Source organism: Zingiber officinale, chromosome 1A (assembly GCF_018446385.1).
Source record: "Zingiber officinale cultivar Zhangliang chromosome 1A, Zo_v1.1, whole genome shotgun sequence".
Classification (NCBI taxonomy): Eukaryota; Viridiplantae; Streptophyta; class Magnoliopsida; order Zingiberales; family Zingiberaceae; genus Zingiber; species Zingiber officinale.
In genome coordinates, this window is record NC_055987.1 from 64,048,015 (window position 1) to 64,072,951 (window position 24,937).

At 38.5% G+C, this 24,937-nt stretch overlaps 1 protein-coding gene across 1 annotated transcript; it reads left to right on the top strand.

Annotated features, from left to right (window-relative positions):
• Positions 1–544: 544 nt before the first annotated feature.
• Positions 545–18,451, top strand: LOC122025703 (type I inositol polyphosphate 5-phosphatase 13-like). Its single transcript, XM_042584551.1, has 11 exons — positions 545–1,754; positions 4,134–4,386; positions 4,479–5,289; positions 6,270–6,394; positions 6,524–6,608; positions 7,464–7,626; positions 7,736–7,773; positions 7,871–8,138; positions 8,484–8,607; positions 8,687–9,047; positions 17,794–18,451. Exons 1-11 carry the CDS (start codon positions 800–802, stop codon positions 18,142–18,144), a joined length of 3,534 nt encoding a protein of 1,177 aa, XP_042440485.1. The 5' UTR covers positions 545–799; the 3' UTR covers positions 18,145–18,451.
• The last annotated feature ends 6,486 nt before the right edge of the window (positions 18,452–24,937 follow it).

A 24,937-nucleotide genomic window follows, 5' to 3' on the forward strand; every position in this document is an offset into this window, starting at 1 on the left:
GAAAAGTTAGATGTTATTTTGCTTTGCTTAGAAAAAAGAATGTATTTTGTTAAAAAATTAAAATTAATAGTATTTTTATCCTTTTATTTTTACATAAATAGTTTGTCCGTTGTCTTATCATGAATTTTAAGTTTTAAGCAACATTGTGAGGTTAATATATATTGCGTTCTAAAAGAAATTGGTCGGTTTCATAAAAAAGACCATTACGCCATTTCGTTTAATTATATAAGTGGGGTGGTTTCAAATGAATGAATCACACGTTTAGCCGGGGGACAGTAACTACTGCAACTACAAAGACGACTACTTCCGTTAAAATGGGTCCATCTCCGTCGACTGTCCACTGCAACGGAGGCAGCTCATCACTTCTTCGTTTACTCCATCACGAACGATACAGGAGTAACCGACTTTCGGACTGCATTAATTTTTATTTTTTTCTTTAATTTTTTTTTAAAAAAAAACTAAAAAGAACGTAACGATAAAAATAAATATATAATAATAAAGCAAGCTACAATTACTTCTCTTTCCCTCCTGGGCTTGTTGGGTGTAGAAGGGAGTCAGGCAGAATGCAGTGCAGCGCAACTAAACGGGTGGATGGAAGCGGTGCCGCCTGTAATCCCCTGCGTACATGTCGCCCTGCTTCTGCTCCTTCTTCCTTCTTCTTATTTTTCTTCTTCTTTTTTTGGTTTGACCATTTCATCTTCTTCCTGAGATCCGCATTACGGAACAAGAAATTAAACAGAGAGATTGATTGATTGATTGCTGATTTCTTCGTCTCCTTCGGCTCAGGGTTGGTATTTGGATGGATGAGAAGAAGGAGGACGAGGACACGGACGCCAAGGCAGCGGGCGCCAGGTCCAGCCTCTCCCACCCCCAGCGGAAGCCCATCTCTTACAGCCAGCCCCTCGGCCGCGATGCCGCTGTCCTCAGCACCTCCACCCGCCGCAGCGCTTTCCGCCAGCATAGCCTCGACGACGAAGTACGCGCCTGCGCCTCCTCCCCTCGCCTCCTAGACGCTGACTCCCGCACCTTCTCCTGCCCTCGCTACCATCCCTCCTTCCGCCATTCCACATCGATTGAGGATGGTCGCTTACGCCACCCGCCCACCGTCCCCGGCCAGCACCACCACTCCGCTGCCTCCTTCACTCACGCCTTCTCTCTCGATAGCCACGGCGGCGGATCCTCCCTCTCCGACACCGATGGGGCGCTCACCCTCGAGTGCGCCATGTCACAGTACGGCGGAGCCCCAGGGACGATCCCCGAGTTCATGGGCAGCGGGGGCGGCGCTGGCATCTTTCGAGTGCCCCTGCGCGCCGCGATGCACCCCGGCCGCCCCCCTGCTCTCGAGCTGCGCCCTCACCCGCTCCGGGACACCCAGGCCGGCTCCTTCCTCCGCACTGTCGTCTGTACGCACTTGCAGCTCTGGGCGGGTCAGGAGTCGGGGATGCGGGTGTGGAACCTCAAAGACGTCTTCGGAGAATGGGGCCCCGGCGGGCCCGCGAAAAAGGGCGACGAATACAGCGCCCCCTTCAGGGAGTCCTGCCGCACGTCTTCGACGCTGTGCGTCGAAGTTGATGCCGCCAATGGGTTGATATGGAGCGGACACAAGGATGGAAAGATCCGGTCATGGAAGATGGACCAGCCGACCATCATGAATTCTTCTGGGGGTGCTGGTCCTTTTTCTCCGTTCAGAGAAGGCCTCTCGTGGCAAGCATATAACCGCTCTCCTGTACTGTCGATGGTCATAACATCTTATGGTAAGCAGCACTGAGCTAATCTAACTTTAGCGGACATTACTCCCTGCCTTGATCTGTTTTTGTTATCTGCAAATAAAATGGTAGATGAGTTCCCTCCACCTCAGTCTCGAATTTGAAATTTATGGTTTTCAACCCTCCCAAAGCTTCCTTCTCACATTTTTATTAATATTATTATTCTTCATTATGTATTTATAGCACTACTAATTTACTTTTTATTTTTACTTTTTGTTTAATAGAAAAATATAGTGGATCAGTTTTGATTGTCTGCAACTTATCAGTATTTGTTCAGGTGATGTGGTCAAAATGTATTTTGAGCAAAAATCACTACTCGAAGAGACTAAGCACGCGTATCCTATTAGAGTGGCTCTGTCATTGTGATCAACACTGGTTTATATCCTACGTAGATCCAAATCACTGAGTTGAATCTCATATTTTAATTTGTCTAGATTTGTGTGGCTCCCCTACTTATAAAGGAGCATACCACTTTCTATTGTTATTAAAAAAAAGCCTTTCTGAATTATCTCTTTTGAACCTCTTTCGCTATGTAGTCTTATTTGATATGCAACAAGGTGATTCACTTTTCACTTCCTTTCTTTGTTGTTTCTTTGGGGTATTTGGGATGTAGATCTGGGTCACCTTGTGCAAAAAATTGATTTATTGTGTTACAACAGTGGCAATAGCTGCCATATTTCTTCTTGCTTTTTTATTTTATTTTATTTTTTATGTTGAATTTTTGCATGATATCTAATTATTGATTAGATCAAAATTATTTGTTTCATTTTTATACCACATAAATAACAAGAAATGCTCCTTTTTCATTTTACATGAACTCTCCACCATTGCTAACTATATAAAAAAGGTTTATCATTTTGGAGGAAGACTTAAAATTAAGGTTGATCATGTAGAAGATCATTTCAGCATATTCTAAATTCATCTTTTGTTGAAAGATAATTCACTATGCCATGAAGCTTCAATAATGTTTAATCAAGAGGATTATAAAAAGGTTCAATTGAGTAGTTGAGTACAACATGTAATTTAATGACATTTAAAAAGTAACTTTCTTCAGCAAATTTTCTTGAGATGATTTTTTTATAGGTAATAATTGAAAGCAAAACAATCTGATGATTTAGTTACCTCTGGCCTCTAGTTATGGTTCTCTCAGAGCAAGTATAGTTTAAGATGACATTTTAGGTATATATTGTAAAACATGCAGATTATAATCCAAATACTTCTCCATGATGGAATATACCATGTCATATCTTTTATTTGCTCAATAGTAGTCCCATTATGGTAACCATTATCTTATGCGATATAACCAGCTTATCTATATGGAAAATCATCACATGTGTTGGCCTTAGGGCATCCCCAATGCTAAACCTAAAAGGTAGGTTTATTTTTTGCACATCACCTACCACATCAGAAGTTATAAACCCATTAAGGGTGTCCCCAATGGTAAACCTAAAATGTAGGTTTATTAGTCCACTATTCTAGTTGTTGCAGTTGTTGCAATTTAAAATATATCTATATATAGAGAGAGAGAGTCAAACATGGTGGCTAGATATTAATGGGACTCACAAAAATTTGGTAAAAACCTGGTTCTTGATTTTGGAACAAAGTTTTTTATTTAAACCAAAAACCCAAGCCATCCAATGGTAGTAGGTTTAAAAATGGGCGTTTATTTTTTAAACTCAACAATTTAGTCCCCCATTGGGGATGCCCTTTCTGGATTATTCTTAATTATCCAAAGAATTTTGGTTCCCATAAAACAACTAGACAACTGTAAGTTTTGGAAAGGAATCTACATTTATAACCTATAAAGAAAGAAATCTTTTATTTTTTTCTAGGAAGTACAGAATGCATATTTGTTAGGAATTTATATTTTTTTAAAAAAACAAATAATCAACTGTTTCATTGAACTATAAACAAGTGCATTTGTTCATGACACCATACACAAAAACACATACTTACTCTTTCCACGGAACTTAACCACAACTTCAACAATCTTATAATTGCCTCTTTAATCTACAGCACCATTCCTGAATCTGCACCTGGTTGACCATTGAGGCTTTATATAACCCCATAGTTTTGGAATCATAAACAATTCCTACTTTGTTCTGATAGTCAGACAAACAGGGAATCAAACTCTCTTTAATAGCCATCAGTTATTCAATTCACTTTGAATACAGAAGAAGCTCTAAAAACTACAGTTTGCAGACCTGGATTCTGGACTTTCTTGGTTGTTGGAATAATTAAAATGTTATTCTGGATGACCTTGAATCTGTATCTTCTTCATTGGATTATGTTTGAGACAGTTATTTCTGGTATTTGTCATTGATTTCAATGCCATGTAATTGATAAAAAGTACACTTGAAACTCCAGGTGAAATATGGGCAGGTTCTGAGGGCGGAGTTATAAAGGCTTGGCCTTGTGATTCCATTGAAAAAGCCCTTTCCTTCACTTTAGAAGAAAGACATATGGCTGCATTACTAATGGAGAAGTCGTTTGTTGACTTGAGAAGCCAAGCTACGACAAATGGTATTAGCAACATGCCTACAACTGATGTGAAATTAATGGCATCTGATAATTGCAGATCTAAAGTATGGACTGTTACTAGCTTATCTTTTGTGCTATGGTATAACTTCTTGTTTATAATATTCATCAATTGTTATTTTTGTTGGTATCTTTGTAGTTGTCTATTTGAATGCCTATTTTATTATTGTGAAGGGATTCTCGAACAAGGGATCTTCTTAAAGTATTCAGTATAGATGGGCAGGTAGAGACTCGAGTTGATATCCAATCTTCACAGGATCCATATCTAGAGGATGAAATAAAGACAAAGATTGCTTCCTCATCAAAGAAGGAAAAATCACAAGGTTCAGTTGGCTTTTTCCAACGTTCACGTAATGCCTTGCTGGGAGCAGCTGGTGCTGTTCGCAGAGTTGCAGCGAAGGGAACCTTTGGAGAAGATAATAGGAGAACAGAAGCAATAACTACATCAACGGATGGAAGGGTTTGGACTGGATGCACAAATGGATCACTAGTCCAGTGGGATGGAAATGGAAATCGGTTGCAAGAGGTTCAACATCATTTTTCTTCTGTTCAGTGTATTTGTACACATGGGCCACGGTTGTGGGTGGGTTATGCTAGTGGCAATATTCAGGTCACTGATCTTGATGGAAATCTGATTGGAGAATGGGTTGCACATAGCAGTCCAGTTATAAAGATGGCTGTTGGAGGCTCACATATGTTCACTCTGGCACAGCATGGTGGAATACGTGGGTGGAATATTAGATCTCCTGGTCCTTTTGATGATTTATTGCGAATAGAACTTGCTAAAAAGGAGCAATCATATACAAAATTTGAAAATCTTAAGATCTTAGCTGGTACTTGGAACGTTGGACAAGAAAGAGCATCTCCTGATTCCCTCATGTCCTGGTTGGGTACTGCAGCATCACAAGTTGGTTTAGTTGTAGTTGGGTTGCAAGAGGTGGAAATGGGGGCTGGATTCCTGGCAATGTCTGCTGCTAAAGAAAGTGTAAGACATCTATGCACTTGTTAATAATGCTGTTACTCTTATGGATTCAAAACTATTTGTCAGTAACACTTGGAATGAAATGACTCTTATCACTCTTTCAACTGATCTTTCCCACTTTCTCACTCAATATCTCTTTCACTTCGTACCTTCTCATTTAGGTCATGATTTGACTTTTCATTTCTTTGTATAAAGCTAAGTTCTTCCCCTTGAGCATAGGATAGCCACTGACTCTTCCGATGAATGAAGTCAAATATATATGGAAAGCCAAAGATTATGGAAATGTTTTGGTTTATTTTGTTAATGTTTAGTTTCTTATTATTGCTGCCCTATCAAGGAAAGGATAAATTGACCAAAAGTTTAATCCAAATAAGGAACTCAAAGATTAGGATATTGACTAAAAAAGGTCTTCCACTTGATGAATTTTATTGAATGAATTCTATGAACAATAATACCATGTCTACTAAAATATGAGTGGAAAGAATGTACACATAGTATGATAAATTTTATCCTCTTCTAATTGAGAAAGTCAAGCCATAAGATGTTGAGATATTAGTGTTTATAAATTGTAAAGTCATCATCAATGGAGATATGGCCTAGTGTTTAAGCGCGGTCACATAGATGAAATTACTAATAAGAAACCAAGCAACACAATCTTTGCTTAAAGAAAAATCTCTTTGAAAGAGATTACCTTTTGAATAAGAAGAGAATTTATGAACCAACAGATAGAATAGGTGAGGTATGTCGAAGCAATGAGAGATTGGATATTTTAAAAAGGTTCAAGTGATAATTCTAGTTTATAGTGGTTGATTTTTCATGTGTTTCTGTGGTCTAGAAAAGCAATAATAAACTATCATTAAGGTGAAGAGCAACTGCAGATCTATTGTGTTTAATGCATTTGCCATATAGCTAGAAGATTTGTGAACATTAATTCATATTTTATGGCTTTCATACATTATTAACTTTTTGTTTGATGATCTTAGGTCGGAATTGAGGGGAGTGCTAATGGCCAATGGTGGTTGGATGCTATAGGCAATGCTCTAGGTGAACGAACATCCTTTCAGCGGATTGGTTCTAGGCAGTTGGCAGGGTTAATCATTGCTGCATGGTGAGCAATAAGCTTAAACAAAAATAAGCGAAGATTCAAGACATGTCATGTTTTGGATACATGATTACCCCTTTAAGTGCGTCAATGAATTTATGTATTTTGCCTTCTCTAACTTATTTTATAATTTAGGGCTAGGAAGACTCTCCAGTCACATATTGGTGATGTTGATGCTGCAGCAGTTCCATGTGGATTTGGACGTACAATAGGCAACAAGGTACCATTTTCATTTCTTGTGATTAACACTTTTTGGTGTAGTTCATTTTTTAGGTATATGCAAAGGTTGCTAAGAGCTATCTTTTTCCATTTTAAGAAAAAAGAAACTACTTATATTATTCTATATGCACCAATTCACTTAAATTAAATAATTGTTTTATCAAAATTTGGAATAAGCTTGCAATAGGAAACCTACTTGTGAACAGTCAATTGAGAAACTCTTGTTGCATCATCATCTAGTAGTACACTCTAAACCTCTATGAACTATTTGGCTTATGGAATCCTATGTCTTAATGTTCACTCCATCTTGTGTCCCTCTTTACCCTTTGAACCTAATTAAACAATATACCTATAGAATATATGCATGTTTAAAGAAATAGATTGTTTTGATGTATAATTTAATCATTTAATCTTTTACCAGGCTTACACCTAATAATTGCTTGGTAATAAAAATGATTTTTATTTTATTTTCTCCTTCCTAATAAATCCACACATTCATCTTGAAATTCTCATCTCCATTATAAATTTTTTCTCATAAAGCATATCTTGCATGAAACTATTCTAGACTAATGTAAGGGTACAAAATCACACAAAAGCATTGTAAATCCTTCTTTAATTTAATAAATTCAAAAGTATTTTGCATCTCCATGTGCTTAATGCACTTGAGATACATAAGTAGACACCTTGGTGGATTTTGAAGGGGGCCGAGTGACTACATTTCTCATGTGGCATAATCTTATAAATGCAGTTAAAAAATTTGTATTTGGTTCATTTAAACTAAACCAAATTTACTGTAGGAGTTATCTGTTTACCAATTGTTCCAATTTCCAATGGAATTACTCAAATTACCATACAGGGAGCTGTGGGCTTGAGGATGAGAGTCTATGGAAGAATAATATGCTTTGTAAACTGTCATTTTGCTGCTCACCTAGAGGCAGTGAGCAGGCGGAATGCTGATTTTGATCATGTTTATCGAACAATGGCTTTCAGCAGGTCAACTACTGGACAAAGTGCAGCAGGTTTGGTACTTCTCTGCATATATGATCAAGGAGCACAAAACACATTCTTCTGTTCCATATATAATCCTTATAACAACATTCTAATAGCAATGTTGCATCTTTTTTACAGGTGCTCCTACATCTGTCCAATTGTACCGTTCTGTGAATGTATGTAAAATAGAAGAATTTTCCAATCAATTGTGATGATCATATTTCCATGTGAAAATCACATTCTTACCAAGTTCAATACTTGTGGCATTGACAGGCTCCAATGCTTCATCCTGATGATGGGAGACCTGGCTTGTCAGAAGTTGATATGGTGGTTTTTCTGGGTGATTTTAATTATCGGCTTCATAGTATATCTTATGATGAAGCTAGGGACATGGTTTCTCAAAGATGCTTTGATTGGCTTAGAGAAAAGGATCAACTTCGGGCAGAAATGAAAGCAGGGAAAGTTTTCCAAGGAATGCGTGAAGGGCAAATTAAATTTCCTCCAACATATAAGTTTGAAAGACATCAAGTAGGTCTAGCAGGTATGGTTAACATAAATTGTATTATGGTAGATTATTTCTCCTGGTTTTTAATTTGAGGGTTAATAGTTTTTAATCTCCTGCAGAAAAAATACTAAATTTTATGAACATGTAGTCCTGGAAGATGCATTTATAACATGATAAATTTATTATTTTGATAGTTCAGTTTTACTGGATTGAAGTATTGGTTTCTGTAGTTTTGCTTCTTCCACAGAGTAACTAGTTTATCAGTTAAAAGTTCACTGCATAAACTTTGTTGAAGTCGTTGAGTAGCGTCTGGTGGTTAAATATATTTGATTCTATTATTTGGATGTCAATTATGAAAAGGAATCATTTTTGTCTTCTCAGGGTATGATTCAAGTGAGAAAAAACGTATACCTGCATGGTGTGATAGAATATTGTATCGTGATAGTCGTTCAATTTCATTAGCTGAATGCTCATTACAGTGTCCTGTAGTCGCAGCAATAATACTGTAAGTTCTCTGGAATAATTAATTTCATAGATAAATTTTTTAGTGGTTGACTAATGGATACAGAATCTTCATTTGCTAGGTATGAAGCATGTATGGATGTTACTGATAGTGATCACAAACCTGTCAGGTGCATATTCAGTGTGGAAATTGCACATAGAGATGAATTGATAAGGAGGCAAGAGTATGGACGAATAATAACAACAAATGAGAAGCTAAGATCCTTGCTTGAAGAATCCCGTGCTGTTCCAGAAACTATTGTTAGCACTAATAACATAATCCTACAAAACCAAGATGCTTCCATTCTTCGTATCACAAATAAGTGTGAAAAGTACAAAGCTGTCTTCCAGATCATTTGCGAAGGCCAGGCCACAATCAGGGACGATGGAAATGCATCTGATTTTTCTTCTAGATGCTCCTTTGCCTCTCCTCTCTGGCTTGAGGTACATTTCCTGCCTTTACAATTTATATCTAGTTGGTAAACAATTGTGTATCTCACTTACAACCATTATTTTTAAAATGCGACTGGATTGAATCAGACTAGCCGGTTCAATCAGTTGATTTAGACCAAAGGTGTTGGTAGTTTTGAGAGCATGAAACAAAACCTAAATAAAGCGGTAACCACTCACATGGATCTCCCGAAGAAACGTCGCTGAAGAACCGCCGGTCGACGAAGGAGTTGCCGCTGTCGGAAGCACGATCACGGAGCTGCCGGAAAGCGCTTCAAGGTTCACAAGCCAAATCCCAGCCTCTGGATGCTCTCCCTTTACTCTCACACAATCACCTCACGGCTTGGCAGTGCTCTCTGATCACCTTCGCAAAACCTTCTTCCTTTTTTTATTGATCTGTGCTTGGACGCTCCTTTTATAGGAAGGCTGAGGAAGACAAAGGGGAAAGGACGTCCCTTCGTCTCCCTGGCGTTTGCAGCAAACAACTGTTTGCAGTAGCGAAAGGGACGAACCCTTTCGTCTCCTGTAACGCTTAACATCTCTCACTCGTCCAAGTCAATCCATAAGATTATATGATCACATAGACCATGTCAGTCACATAGATTACAAGGTGATCATGTCACCAAGACCAGAGCAATTAGTCACACAAACCAAATAAGTCACATAGACTTTATGAGGATCAACTCACGAAGACTAGAGCAAATTAATCACAAAGACCAAATAAGTCACAAAGACCAAATAAGTCACATAGACTTTATGAGGATCAAGTCACGAATACCAGATCAGAACATCCATTCCATACATTAGGGAAAATGGTTCGTGCGGCAGCAAGCACAGTGAGCATTCAATTGCTAAGAAGATCGTCACACCTTACTTAGCTGCTCCGCAGAACGAATCAGAGACATATGTCTATAGAACAAATCAGGGACATAAATGACTTGCCTTTACCCCAGATTAAATTATTTACATCATTATGAACATTTCTAATTCCTCATATTGACCATATGTCAAGAGCATGTTCAACATCTCCAATCAAACAAATTATTCACAATTACATTTTATGTACTGAACTAAAAATGTAACCGGTACTAGTGAATAAATGTCACAGATGTAAATCAATCTTAATATTTCTTTTTAGCTAGAATCTATTCATTCTAATCAGTCGCTTTCCTAGTTATGCTCCATAAACCGAATCATCCATAACCAATAGGAAACATGCTAAAATAGCAGATACTGATCAGAACTTCAAGAAGACAGCTAAATAGTCACTTAGGGTAAGATTGAGATTAACTTATAATCTCAAGGGTCTCATATAGTAGAGAAGCAGGGATCTATTCTCCTACTACCCTTCTTGTCATCATAGCACATGTGGTATGAATCACATGCTACGATGTTATTCTCTTTACTAAAAAGAGCGCATGTTTTTCCCAAATTTAACATCGTACAGATTTCAATCTAGACATACCTAATGTCTAATCCTGAATTCAACATATGAATTCTAATCTAGCCTTTAAGCAGATTCAGTAAATGGTGGGTGCATTTACTTCAATCATTACACAAATGATCTCATCTTGACATAATTATCAAGGCGACCTTAACTTATGGGTATGTCTTTATTCATAGCTACATAAGCTATCCCATAAGTAACGGTCTTACCTCTATTCGTACTTAACAAATAGAGATGATTGTCCATGTGAGTGGACCAACCTCAATCTGCCAACATTCTTATCGAGACTTTTATTCGAATATAACAAAGACATATATACTGAATAGATCATGACATTTTTTCATTTATCAAAATGTCTTTACAATTAGTTACATTCTTCGAAGTCCCAAAAACTTCACATGTCCATGAAATGACTCTTTAGTCAATGGCTTAGTAAAAGGATCAGCAAGCATATTTCGTGTATGGATGTACTCAAGAATCACCTTTTTCTTGTCAATAATATCCCTTACAAAATTATACTTAATTTTTATATGTTTGCCTTTGCTATGATATTTGGGATCCTTGGAAAAGGTATCGCAGCTTGACTGTCACAGTACAAGTACACAGTAACAAGACTCCCACTATCCTCAGCAATCTTCAGATGCTTCAGGAATCTTCTTAGCCAGACAACCTCTTGCACAACCGCTGCACAAGCCACATACTCAGCTTCCATTGTCGACAAGGCTACACAAGCCTGCTTCTTGCTGTTCAATGAGATGGCGCCACCATTCAACAAGAAGACATAGCCAGATGTGGATTTTCTGTCATCAAGGTCCCTGCCCAATCTGCATCTGAGTAACCACTTAGGCTCATATCCGATCGTTGAAAGCAGATGCAATAATACGCTGTTCCTTTGAGATATCTGAATATCCTCTTCACCGCTTTCTAGTGTCTCGATCCTGGGTTTGACTAGAAACGACTAAGTAAGTCAACAGCATAGCTTATATCGGGACGGGTACACAACATAGTGTACATCAAACTACCAATGACATTGACATATGGTTTCTTCTTCATTTCGGCTATTTCCTCAGGAGTCTTGGGATACATACTTTTGCTCAAAACAGTATCTTTCGCTATAGGCGTTTGTTCAATATTGCAATCTGACATATTGAAGTGTTGCAGCATCTTAGTGATATAAGCTTCTTGAGATAAACCCAAAAGCCTCTTTAATCGGTCTCTAACGATCTTCACTCCTAAGATGTACTCTGCTTCTCCCATATCTATTATGTCAAATTGTGATGAAAGCCAACTTTTGATTTCTATCACACACTTTATGTCGTTTCCAGCTATTAGCATATGATCAACATATAATGATAAAATGACAAACTTTCTTTTTTCTTTTCTTAGGTAAACACAATGATCCTCATTGATCATTTCGAAACCATAAGACAATATTACTTCATTAAATCTTATGTTCTATTATCTTGACGCTTGCTTTAGCCCATATATAGATTTCCGAAGTCTACATACTCTTTTCTCTTGGCCTTCAGCAACATAACCTTCCGGTTGTACCATATAGATTTCTTCGTCAAGATTACCATTAAGAAAAGTCGTTTTTACATCCATCTGATGTAATTCCATGTCATATTATCCTACTATAGCTAGGATGACGCGTATTGACACAAACTTCACAACCGGGGAGAATATCTCTTCAAAGTCAATACCCTCCATTTGGGTATATCCTTTTGCAACCAATCGAGCTTTGTATCGATTAATCGATCTATCTGCTTTCCTCTTTACTTTGAGAATCCACTTATTCCCAATAGCCCTTCAGTCCGGAGGAAGATCGACTAAATCCCAAACTTGATTCTTTTTCATTGACTCCATTTCTTCATCCATTGTAATTTTCCATTCTTTTCTAACTGAGCTTCTCAAAGCTTCGTCAACTGTTTGAGGTTCCTCATCATCAACTGGGAGAACCATCAATGCCTCATTCTCAATATCAAACCTTCTCCGAGGAATAATCTGATGACTACTTCTTCGAAGGTTAGACTGTTGAGAAACTGACTCATTCAGTGACACATTTCTCCTACTAGGTTGACTAGATTCAGGCATCTCCTGATCTGTTGATAAAGGAACATTATCCTCCTCCTTTATCTCATATAGAGGAATTGTCTTATCAACTTCACCTCGTGTTGGGAACTCAGTTTCAAGAAAAGTAACATCTCTTGATTCTATTTCAGAGATGGTTTCATCTTGTTGCTCACCAATAAAAACATAACCCTTAGAAGTTTCAGAGTACCTTATAAAGATACACTTCTTACCTCTGGGTCATAATTTTTCATATTCGTGAGTTTTATCATGAACGTATGCAGCTGACCCCCAAGGTCTCAGATTACTCAAATCCGGCTTTCTGCCTGTCCAACGTTCATGTGGGGTAGATGGAACTGACTTTGAAGGTACTTTGTTAAGTATATAGGCCGCAACTAATAATTCATCTCCCTAATAGGAGATTGGCAAATTAACCTGCGCCATCATAGACCTAACCATTTCAAGAAGAGTCTTATTTCTTCTTCCAGCAACCCCATTTTGCTGTGGGGTTCCAAGGATAGTTAGCTGTCTAATAATCCCTTTCTCATTACACATTATCTTGAACTGATCAGACAAATATTCACCTCTACGGTCAGTGCGCAAGGTTTTAATCTTACGTTCCAATTGATTCTCAACTTCGTTCAAGTAACGAATAAAGCAATCCAATGCTTCAGATTTGTGAGAAATCAAATACACATGACCAAAACGTGTGAAGTCATCAATAAATGTAATGAAATAAAAACTCCCATTTCTAGCCTTCATATTCATTGGACCACAAATATCCGAATGAATTAATTGCAATGGTGATTCGGCCCTAATAGCCTTACCAAATGATTTTCTTGTCGTCTTTCTAGCAAGACAATGCTCACATATAGACAAGTTAATCTTAGCATGAGTGCCTAAAAGGCCCTCCTTAGGTAATCTATTCATTCGTTCTTGTCCTATATATCCTAGCCTAGCATGCCAAATTTCATCATTAACATCAACATTACTAGTAAGAGCAATGTTTGAAAAATAAACATCATTATTATTTGGTTCTATATCAAGAACCATAAAACCATTTGTTACATAACTATATCCAATTAACACAGAGTTAATTTGAAGTTTCACACAACGGCTATAAAAATTTACATTATAACCTAAATCAAGAAGACAAATGATGGAAACTAGATTCTGTCGAATCTCAGGAGCGTACAGGATATCATGTAGAAACAAGGTGCCTCCACCACGTAGATTGAGCTTGCAAGTGCCAATTCCTTTGACTTCAATTCTTGCATTGTTTCCTACATATATCCATTTGTTGCCAGCTGGTACCCGATTGTACTCCACATATGTAGCTCGATCATGAGCTACGTGGTTCGTTGCTTCTGAATCTACAATCCACAAAGGATACGAATCAGCTAATAACACTGTACTTGCAACATATTGTTTGTGGAAAGAAGACAAAAATGGATCTACCTTTTTAGGCTCAGCACACTCCCGAGCAAAATGGCCCTTCTTGACACAGTTGAAGCAAGTCAACTTGCTCCTAGGTTTTTGTCCATATTTCTTTCCTTTCTTCTTGATTTGGTTTTTCGCAGAAACAGCATTAGCCTCCTTTCCTTTTCCCTTTCCTTTCTTAAACCATTTTTTCTGATTCTTGGAATCAGAACCTTCAGCTACAAAAGCTTGACCAGAAATCCTTGCGGATTCAATCCTCTCCGCCTCAAGTCCAACATGGTGTGAGACATCTGTGAAAGTCTTGATACTCTCATTGTGGGGCAGATTCTGTTTCATCGTTTCCCAAGAATCAGGAAGGGAACGGATAACTGCTTAAACCTGTTGTTCATCGGTCAACGCATAACCAATAATCTTAAGCTCTCGAATCATGTTACCCATCTCCCTGAGATGTTAGGCCATAGTAACATTCAAACGCTTTTTACAGCTATCAAACTTGATAGTTAGCTGACAGAGCTTACTCAGACTGACTCCACTATACTTCTCTCTAAGGGCTACCCAGACAGCATGAGCAGATGGTAATGACTCATACTCAAATACCAGGTCATCCACCATTGAACTAATCAATATACCCTTAGCAATGGAGTCCTTCCTTTTCCATGCCTTATAGGCATCAAGGTCACGTCTGTGCTGTGCTATAGAACCATCAGCTGGTTCTTCCATGATTTGATTTACAGCCTCTAGAACTTCTTGTTCCTCAAGAACGTATTGTATCTTGAGGTGCCAGATTTTGTAGTTATCCCCATATAATTTCTCACCCTTATTGAGTTCAGCTATAATGTTTTTAGTTGCCATGGTCTACATAAATAAACACATTATTTATTATTTCAGTGTAATTCATATATGTACAATTATTTATTGACTCGGTGTAAATTAGAGTTAGTTTACAAAATCAAGTGATAACATTGTTTTCACTCATTATTTGTATGTTCTAATCTAATCAACATTGATCAATCATATTACACATATCTCATCTAATGAACGAATCATTATTAAAATGAACTAATCATTTTTCATATGAACTAATCATATGGATATATGAACGAATCATATTCTCATGAACTAATCATGTCATAAAATGAACTAATCATTTTCAAGTTTGTTAACATATAACTTAACTTTTCATTATATAATTCTGTTCGTACATAACGACAAAAATTATTACATGACTCAAAAACTAGATGAACTAACACTGTTCGTACATAATGACAGTAAACAGAATACTAATAAACTAGATAGGCCAGCACTGCTCCCACTAGGACAAACACTAGCGCAACAGCTAATATTATCCCTATTAACTTACTCATTTGGGATAATCTCAGATGGGGCAGCTTCAGGATTCTCCATCAGATCTATTTTTGGATCTTCCTCGAATATTTCCTGGTCCTCTTCAGGCTCTTCTTCACCCATATGGTGAAGTAGCTCCTCACACAGTTCTGAATATGTGACGCGTCCTTCATGATGTCCTCATACATAGTCTGTTATTATCCTAAGATATTCTGGCAATGATTGCATTAATGCCCAGATTCTATAACTGTCCAGGACTGGAAATTCTTCTTGCTCAAGTTTCCAGAACAGTCTATTAAGCCTTCGTACATGTCCGTCGACTCCATAAGCAGACTTATACTCTATCTCCTGAATCTCCTCTCGGAGCTGGTTTCGCCACACTTCGCGACGAGTCAATGTGGTAATAGTCCGTGTCATCTGAAAAATTGAATTTAAATATGTCAGTACAAAACCGACTAACCAGTACAAAACCAGTTTAATTCAATTCATACAGGCATAATGCCATCATTATAAATCAAGAAAAATAAATCTTCTTGATTTCAAGAGTTTACCGGTCAATCAGGAGTCCGGGTCTTAAGCTTAGTCTCTTTGTCCTCATTAGAACTACTCTAATTGGACAGGGATTTCTGATCTATATTCTGTTATTGTTTAAGTTCATTTGAGTCAATCTCAGACTTATTGATCAAACTCAGGTCCATTTGATTCATCCAATGGCCATTGGATTAAGTCTAATCCATTAGAATAAATCTAATTTTTATGATCAAATCTGACACAACAGAACTAATCCGGTCATATTTGATCAACCCAACTACTGTAATTAAGAACATCCTAATTAATTCAATAATAAACCGAGCTGGTTAAACTAACAAATAATTTGAACCAGCTTTAGGTATCATTAAATCAAATTGGTCTGCTTAAATCAACTAATAATTTAAATCAGACCTGGGTTTGATTAGACAAATTGGTCTGGTTCCATTTTCAGTAAATTGAACTATAAATTAATTAAATATCTATTTATTAATTAATAATACATATCTATATGTATTTAATTAATTAATAAAAATATTTAATTAAATCTTAAACGGTGCACTGTTCATGCATGCAACGAAGAGGATTTTGTTTTTTTTACTCAATCGATTGAAGAATCGATTAAACACAGATATACTGTGCCGTCAAAATCTACTGTTCATGCCTTTTTTTTCGATCTTTAATCGATTCAAACTTGGAATTGAATCAATTCAGATATTTAAAAAATATAAAATGTGCGCTTCAATCTTTAATCGATTCATGCATAGTGTTGAATCGATTCAACACTGTGTTTCGTCAAAAGTGGCACTGTTCGCGATTTTGGATCAATTGAAACGAAATTCAATCGATTCAATTCAATTGAATCGATTGGTTAATCGATTCAATTGATGAGCAGTGTTACTGTTCATCTTCTTCTTCGCGACAGAAGAAGAAAAACGCGAGCCTTTTCGTGTCGATTTTCATGCTTTCAACATCATGCTCTAATACCATTGTTGGTAGTTTTGAGAGCATGAAACAAAACCTAAATAAAGTGGTAACCACTCACATGGATCTCCCGAAGAAACGTCGCTGAAGAACCGCTGGTCGACGAAGGAGTTGCTGCTGTCGGAAGCATGATCACGGAGCTGCCGGAAAGCGCTTCAAGGTTCACAAGCCAAATCCCAGCCTCTGGATGCTCTCCCTTTGCTCTCACACGATCACCTCACGGCTTGGCAGTGCTCTCTGATCACCTTCGCAAAACCTTTTTCCTTTTTTTTTGATCTGTGCTTGGACGCTCCTTTTATAGGAAGGCTGAGGAAGACAAAGGGGAAAGGACGTCCCTTCGTCTCCCTGGCGTTTGCAGCAAACGGCTCAGCAAACAGCCGTTTGTAGCAGCGAAAGGGACGAACCCTTTCGTCTCCTGTAACACCCAACAAAAGGCCTATTTGATCTGATTCAAACAGTAGAAAGCATGCAGTTGAAGTGGCTTGTTAAGCTATAAACCAGAAAATTTGTGACCCTGGGGGCTGACTTATTAGACCCCTTGTCTGGTTTCAAAAATTCTGCTTCCAGCAGAACACCAGTATCTGAGATTTGGATCTGAAAATCTTGATGCCTTATACTCCAATCAAGTTATTTTGCATTGTTAATTACATGGCTGTATGATCTTAAACTTCATCTTTCAATCCGAGACATTGATTTCTCATGCTCATTTTGCTTGTATAAACTTGATTATAGATTTTCAATTTGATTAATTTAGCAAAACCATTTCAGAGTTTTATTATCATAGGTCTGAATTTACTGAAATGCACCAAAATCGTGACTTTTAAATACTTCAAAGCATGTACTATTAGTTGTATTGTCCTTCACAGACCTAATGCGAGACCCAAACATTTTCATCTTTCTCTCACTGCCATTGTTTGAATTTTTAAGGTTTATCCAGCTAGTGGCATAATCAAGCCGGGACAAACAATAGAAGTTTGTGTGTACCATGATGATTTCTACACAAAAGAAGAATATGTTGATGGAGTTGCACAGAACTGGTGGTGTGAAGATAATAGGGACAAAGTAGTAATATTGCTTGTACACATCACCGGAACTGGTTCAACAGACATCAAAGCGCACAGGGTCTCTGTTTATCATTCCTCACCGAGAATTGAGTGTGGTGATAGAAAAGAGCTTAAAAGAAGAAGCCAATCAAGCCATCTACACAGGTCAGATGTTGGGGACTTTGGCAGTTCATCCACTGGAATTCCCAACTTATCAAACACACGTCGTCCATGAGGTTGCACTACTCGATACAAAAGAGAGCCAGTGAAAAGGACATAAAGTTCCTTCTTGTATATAATTCATAAGAGAAAATTAATTCTTTTCAGAAATTGAAGTTACTTGCAGTGTAACTCAATTAGTTGATTGAGGAAACGTTTTTTGTGATTTCGTGTAGAGAGTGACAATTAGATTTGTGGATAGGGTTAGAATGAATATAGTTTTAAAGTTTCTTATCATGCCAAATATTTGACAACAAACCAATGTTTGATTGAAACTAGTGGTATGCATATTGCGTACTGAAAAGTAATTGAAACCAAGCAATGGAAAGAAGAATGAGGAAACTCAGAATAATTGATATTTTAGCATTTGGATTCAAGCCCAAGTTGGTTTGTTTGCGCTTTTTTTTTTTTTTCGCTTCTCGTGCTGTGAGTTAGATTTATTATTATTATTATTATTAATCATTATTATCTTTGTCTTTTGTTTCACTTTTCTGTACGGTTAATGATTGGATAGCTTGGTATGTAACAGAATTGTTCATATTTGCTTTGATTGGGCCTTTGTTCTCTGGCAAAATCTATAGTAAACGGAGGAACGGGCGGCTCCTATTTTGGAAGGTTTTTGTTTTTCTTCTTTTTGCAAGTTTTTACGCATGTTAACTGATTTTAATATCATTGAAAAATTGGCAATGATCTATTAAAAAAGATAAAAAAATATAATAGAAGATAAATTTAATTAGCCCCATTGACTAGTTGTAAGATGACTAATCCGGTCTTGTAAAATTTTTCCATCCATCATCATAATATTATATCATTGTACCATAGAATCTCCTAAAATTCACGAAGTTAGTAATCAGCAACTACTGTGTATGAATTCTTCATGTAAATATTAACATTTTAAATTAATGTACATGGACGGTTTCACATTCTGCGTGAAGAAATTGATTATCTGCAACTAACGACAATTTACTTAAAGGTGTAGGTAGATATTTAAATTTATCAAAATGTATATGTTACTTTGGTAACGACAATTTACTTAAAGGTGTAGGTAGATATTTAAATTTATCAAAATGTATATGTTACTTTGGTATTTATCAAAAAATGTACTTTTTTAAATGTATTTCCTATTTTATCCTCCTGACAATTTGATTTTTTCTATCGTTTTTTTTTCTTCACTATATTTCTCTCTCTTCTCTTTTTTTATCAACAGAATATATGGACAACATTAGTCAATTTTTTCATAACATTTTAATACAATTGAAAAAGTAAAAATAAACAACGATTAACATATTTGAACTCCTTGCAATTTCAGAAATCCACTAGAACTAAAATAAGTGCAATCGGAGCTCTCTAGGTTCATCAATGAGTTTTGACCAGTGAGTTTCGGTCAAAACCCACTGATGAATCTAGAGAGCTCCGATTGCACCCATTTAAGTTTCTATGGATTTCTAAGATTACAAGGAGTTCAAATATGGCGGCCATTATTTATTTTGTCTTTTCATAGATATTAACATGCAAAATCAAAGAAACGGCAAAAAAGCCCAATTCAAGTACTTGGTTCGAAGCCTAGGTCGACTCCTACTCCAAGACCCACAATCCTTGATCGCACCGATGGGTAATCCACTAAATCTTTTCTTTCTGAAAACCTCAGAAAGAAGCAATGCGTATAAGATGCAAGAATATAAGATAGTACCACTGGCATGGAGCTGCCTTGGCTCATCATGGGCGATTTTAACTCCCCCTTATCTCCTATGGACAAGCGTGGAGGAGCGGATATCACATCATATGCCACAGAAGATTTCCTAGAGTTTGTACTTATGGCTGGGATGGAAGACCTACATGCTACTGGATGTCAGTTCACATGGACAAATGGACGAGTGGTATCCAAACTAGATAGAGCAATGGTGAACAAAATATGGCTAAAGCAAGATAGGAGCAGTGTGGTAGAATTTAGACCGCCAGGAATTCACTCAGATCATGCTTCCTGCATTGTATCCATTCTAGAGGCTAGGAGGTCACAAGCCAAGTCTTTCAAATTCTACAACATGTGGACCACACACCACGATTTCAACCGAATAGTTCAAGAAGAGTGGCCACTTGCAAATTCAAGGATTAGGGAGGGTGTATGCCAGTTTAGACTAAAACAAAAGCTCTTGCTCCTTAAGCAACCACTATGATAACTCAATAAGGAGAGTTATCAACATATACAAGAAAAAACAAAAAAGGCACAGATGCACCTAGAGGAAGTTTAGGAGAGGGTTTTAACTCAAGGATCCGTGGATGAGGAATACAAAGAAGCCAAGAAAGTCGTTGACCTCCTAGCACAGGCCGAATATCTTTTCTACCAACAAAGGGAAAAACACACATATTTTAAGCAAGTTGATAGAAACACCCCCTTCTTCCACTCATTAGTCAAAAGAAACAACAAAAGAAGAGAAATAGTGGCAATTGAACAAGATGATGGGGTGACTACCACCAGTCCTCAGGAAGTTGCTCAAGCATTTGTAAGGCACTATCAGGAGTAGCTAGGGACTCAAGTAGTCCGTGCTTCCTTTCAGGTCGAGTGTATGCAGTTTGGGAGAGTGTTGACACCAGACCATCAGTCTCAGTTGGCAAGGCTCCCAACTGCAGAGGAGGTCAAGAGTGCTCTTTTCAGTATTGGAGACCTTAAGGCACCGGGCCCAGATGGATACAGCTCAAAATTTTTCAAGCAAGTATGGGAAACAGTAAAGGATGATTTCACCTCAGCTGTGCTAGAGTTCTTCACTACTGGGCAACTCCTAAAATCATGGAATCACACTCTGATTGCCCTAGTCCTAAAAATAGCTCATGCAAACAGGGTGTAAGATTATAGACCCATTTTCTGCTACACGGTGTTCTATAAAGTGATCTCCAAGCTCCTGGCTAGCAGACTGGCAGAGGTCTTAGATTATCTCCTACATCCTGCGCAGACTTCCTTTATCAAAGGTCGTGTTATCATAGATAATATCCACTTGGCACAAGAGCTCCTAAGGAACTACACCAGAAAACACATATCACCGAGATGTACATTGAAAGTGCATCTCCAGAAGGCTTTTGACTCAGTGCACTTTGGTTTCTTGCAGGATGTATTAGTAGCATTGCAGTTCCCAACCATCTATATCGCATGGATCAGAGAATGCATCACCACCACTTCTTTCTCTGTAGTGATTAATGACATCATGCATGAGTTCTTCAGAGGTGGTAGAGGACTCAAACAGGGGGACCCCCCCTCCGCTTACCTATTTGGACTGTGCATGGCGTATCTATCCCGGTCATTAGCACGACGCACTATAAAGTCTAATTTTCATTTCCACCCCAAATGTGAACTTCTGAGGATAACACATTTGGTATATGCAGATGACCTATTACTACTCTCTAGGGGGGATGTCCCATCAATGACACAGCTAGTTAAGAGCTTATCACAGTTTGCCCAGATGACCGATCTCACAATTGCGCAGAGGTCTCAGATTATCTCCTACATCCTGCGCAGACTGCCTTTATCAAAGGTCGTGTTATCATAGATAATATCCACTTGGCACAAGAGCTCCTAAGGAACTACACCAGAAAACACATATCACCGAGATGTACATTGAAAGTGCATCTCCAGAAGGCTTTTGACTCAGTGCACTTTGGTTTCTTGCAGGATGTATTAGTAGCATTGCAGTTCCCAACCATCTATATCGCATGGATCAGAGAATGCATCACCACCACTTCTTTCTCTGTAGTGATTAATGACATCATGCATGAGTTCTTCAGAGGTGGTAGAGGACTCAGACAGGGGGACCCCCTCTCCGCTTACCTATTTGGACTGTGCATGGAGTATCTATCCCGGTCATTAGCACGACGCACTATAAAGTCTAATTTTCATTTCCACCCCAAATGTGAACTTCTGAGGATAACACATTTGGTATATGCAGATGACCTATTACTACTCTCTAGGGGGGATGTCCCATCAATGACACAGCTAGTTAAGAGCTTATCACAGTTTGCCCAGATGACCGATCTCACAGCCAACTTAGCTAAGTCCAGCATTTACATGGCAGGGATACACCCCCCACTTACACACACACACGGGATAATCTGCTCACTATCACAGGTTTCCAGTTAGGGGAGATGCCCTTCAGATACTTGGGGATTCCCATAGCCTTCCAGAAACTAAAGATTTCAGATTATAGCACACTCCTGGACTCACTCACCCATAGGATCGGTTCATGGACGAAATCCACATTATCTTATGCCAGGAAAGCACAGCTTATATCATCAATCCTACAGGGGGTAGAGTGCTATTGGATGTCAGTTTTACCACTAACCTAGGGGGTTATTGACCATATCTACAGCATTTGCAGATCTTTCATGTGGACGTCTAGGAGACCCCCCATTGCATGGTCAGAGCTAGTGAGGCCCAAGCGGGAAGGTGGTCTTGGCTTGAGGGATTTACGGGCATGGAACCAGGCGCTTCTGGCAAAGGTTCTATGGCGCATATAGGACAAACAAGAGATACTATGGATACGCTGGGTACATCACACATACTTACATCATGTGGGGGTGGCAGAGTAGGCATACAGACTCCCCACTGATCAAGCAGCTGGTACATATCCGAGACAGCATCCTCAGCACAGCAGGCAACCCAGAGGTAGCAGGACAAATTCTCTCTTCCTGGTTCAGTCATAGGAGGGGGGGGGGGCGATGTTAGGTTATCATATGACCATTTCAGAGACACCGGAGCTAGGAAGCCCTGGGCGGCTACAGTATGCCAGAGAGATCTCCAGCCAAGCCATGCCTTCACGGTGTGGCTCATGGCATATGGGAGACTACCAGTGCATGCTGGACAGGACTACCTGGAGGATAGACTTTGCACCTTTTGCTGGCATGATGAGGAGACGATGGACCACGTGTTCTTCAGATGTTAGCCAGTCCAGCAGCTGTGGGGACAAGTCAGAGGTTGGTTACAGATGCGCCCTGAGATGATCACCTACTGGTGGATGCTGAGGACATTCAGGCGACAATATCAGGGGACCTCCACCTTAGCTAGAGCTCGCCACCTTGCTATGTCAGTGATGGTAGACCACATATGGATGGCAAGGAATCACATCATGTTTGAGGGGAAGTGATATGATGGCGAGCTGATCTTCAGGAAGATACAGATACATATCTTCAGGACGCTTGGGGTACTAGCAGATCAAATATTTGGGCATCACTGAGCATACATACATGCATAGATTGACCCCATTTGGGGGCATACATTATAACATACATATAGATTAGATTAGAGAGAGCAAGCATTTTGGTACCGTTTTGAGTGTAGCTCCTTAGAACACTTGGCGAGGGCATGCATCTTGCGGACATAGTCACTACACATGTAGCTAGGATACCAACAGACCCATTAGAGAGTAGTTAGTCTTATACTGCATTTGCATAAGAGTTTTTGAGGAGTGGACTCCACCCTTTGGGCCATCTTGGCCTACTCTAGCGTAGTCACTAAGGTCTGTCGGCCATGGATATGTTGGATCATGAGTTTCACTAGAGGGGGGGGGGGGGGGGGGAATAGCGATTAAAAAAAAAAAGATACATAGCAGAAAATAAACAAGTCAAAGCAAACACAAAGATTTACTTGGTTCGGAACCTTTGGCGACCCCTACTCCAAGACTCGCACGTAATGGTACTTTCGATGGGCAATTACTAATAATTCGAAGTGTATTTACAAATGTAGTACAAGAATTTTAGTAAAGGAAAATAAAACCGACAATAAGAGAATAATAAGAAAAACCAAAACTTGTCTGAGAGCCTTCGCAGCGTCGCAGGAGCACAGAAGAGCAGATTGTTCGTTGTTTCATTATTGTTTTGAGCTTCAGCCTTTACCCTCCTTATATGGAGGTTCGGGGCGCCTGGTGTTAGTTAGAGCCCTAGAGCCAATCATTTGATGATTGTTGTATGGACTCATTGTATCAAATTCTTGTATCTAAATAAAGACATTTGTTTTGGTTATTATACTTACTTGTATTAGTACCAAATAACTAAATATAATAGCGTCCTTGAGTAGAAGGTTCTTACCTATATCAATCGATTGGTTGAATCGATAGTGAGATGATATAGGGAACACTACTCTTAATCATTCATAGTCGAGTATTAACATTCAGGGACAATGTTAATGCGACAAGACTAGCATGTAGGTCAACTTGATGACTTGATCTCACAAGTCAGGGATATGGAGATATCAAGTTGACACATGGGTATGCATTGGAGAATGTATACTGAATGACCCGCCATGAGAAAGTATCATGGATCGTTATATGAGTGTCATATACTTTCTCATGTGGCTATTAGTATGACTACTAGTTCTTGGACCTGAAGTCACCATGGTTCCCTACATAAGGAGTTACGTATTTTGACTTCGTCAAACGTCACCCGGAACTGGGTGGACTATAAAGGCGATTACTGGGTATATAACTAATTATGCAGAGGGATGTGAGTGATGTAGATGAGATCTATCCCTCCTATATGACAGAAGCGACATCGATATTCTTGATAGAGTGAGACCACGAAGTGCATGACCATGTCCGAATGAGTCAATATGAGATATTGAGCTCATTTGATTGAGTGAGTCTACTTGGAGTTCAAGATTTAAATTGATTAGAGGATGACACGGTCTATGCCTCACATTGATCAATCTAGATATCTAGGATAGAAGGACAATGTCATATATTGTGAAGAGTCACAATTAGTAGTCACAAGGTGATGTTGGATCTCAACATTCTTGTAACTTGGGTAGTAATGATGTGTTGCTAGATACC

Bases quoted from the DNA above. Each gene is read 5' to 3' on its own strand.
- LOC122025703 (XM_042584551.1), top strand. From the start codon at position 800: ATGGATGAGAAGAAGGAGGACGAGGACACGGACGCCAAGGCAGCGGGC. The intron at 7,774-7,870 runs GTATGTAAAATA...TGGCATTGACAG, and splicing joins AATTGTACCGTTCTGTGAAT to GCTCCAATGCTTCATCCTGA. The intron at 9,048-17,793 runs GTACATTTCCTG...TGAATTTTTAAG, and splicing joins CCTCTCCTCTCTGGCTTGAG to GTTTATCCAGCTAGTGGCAT.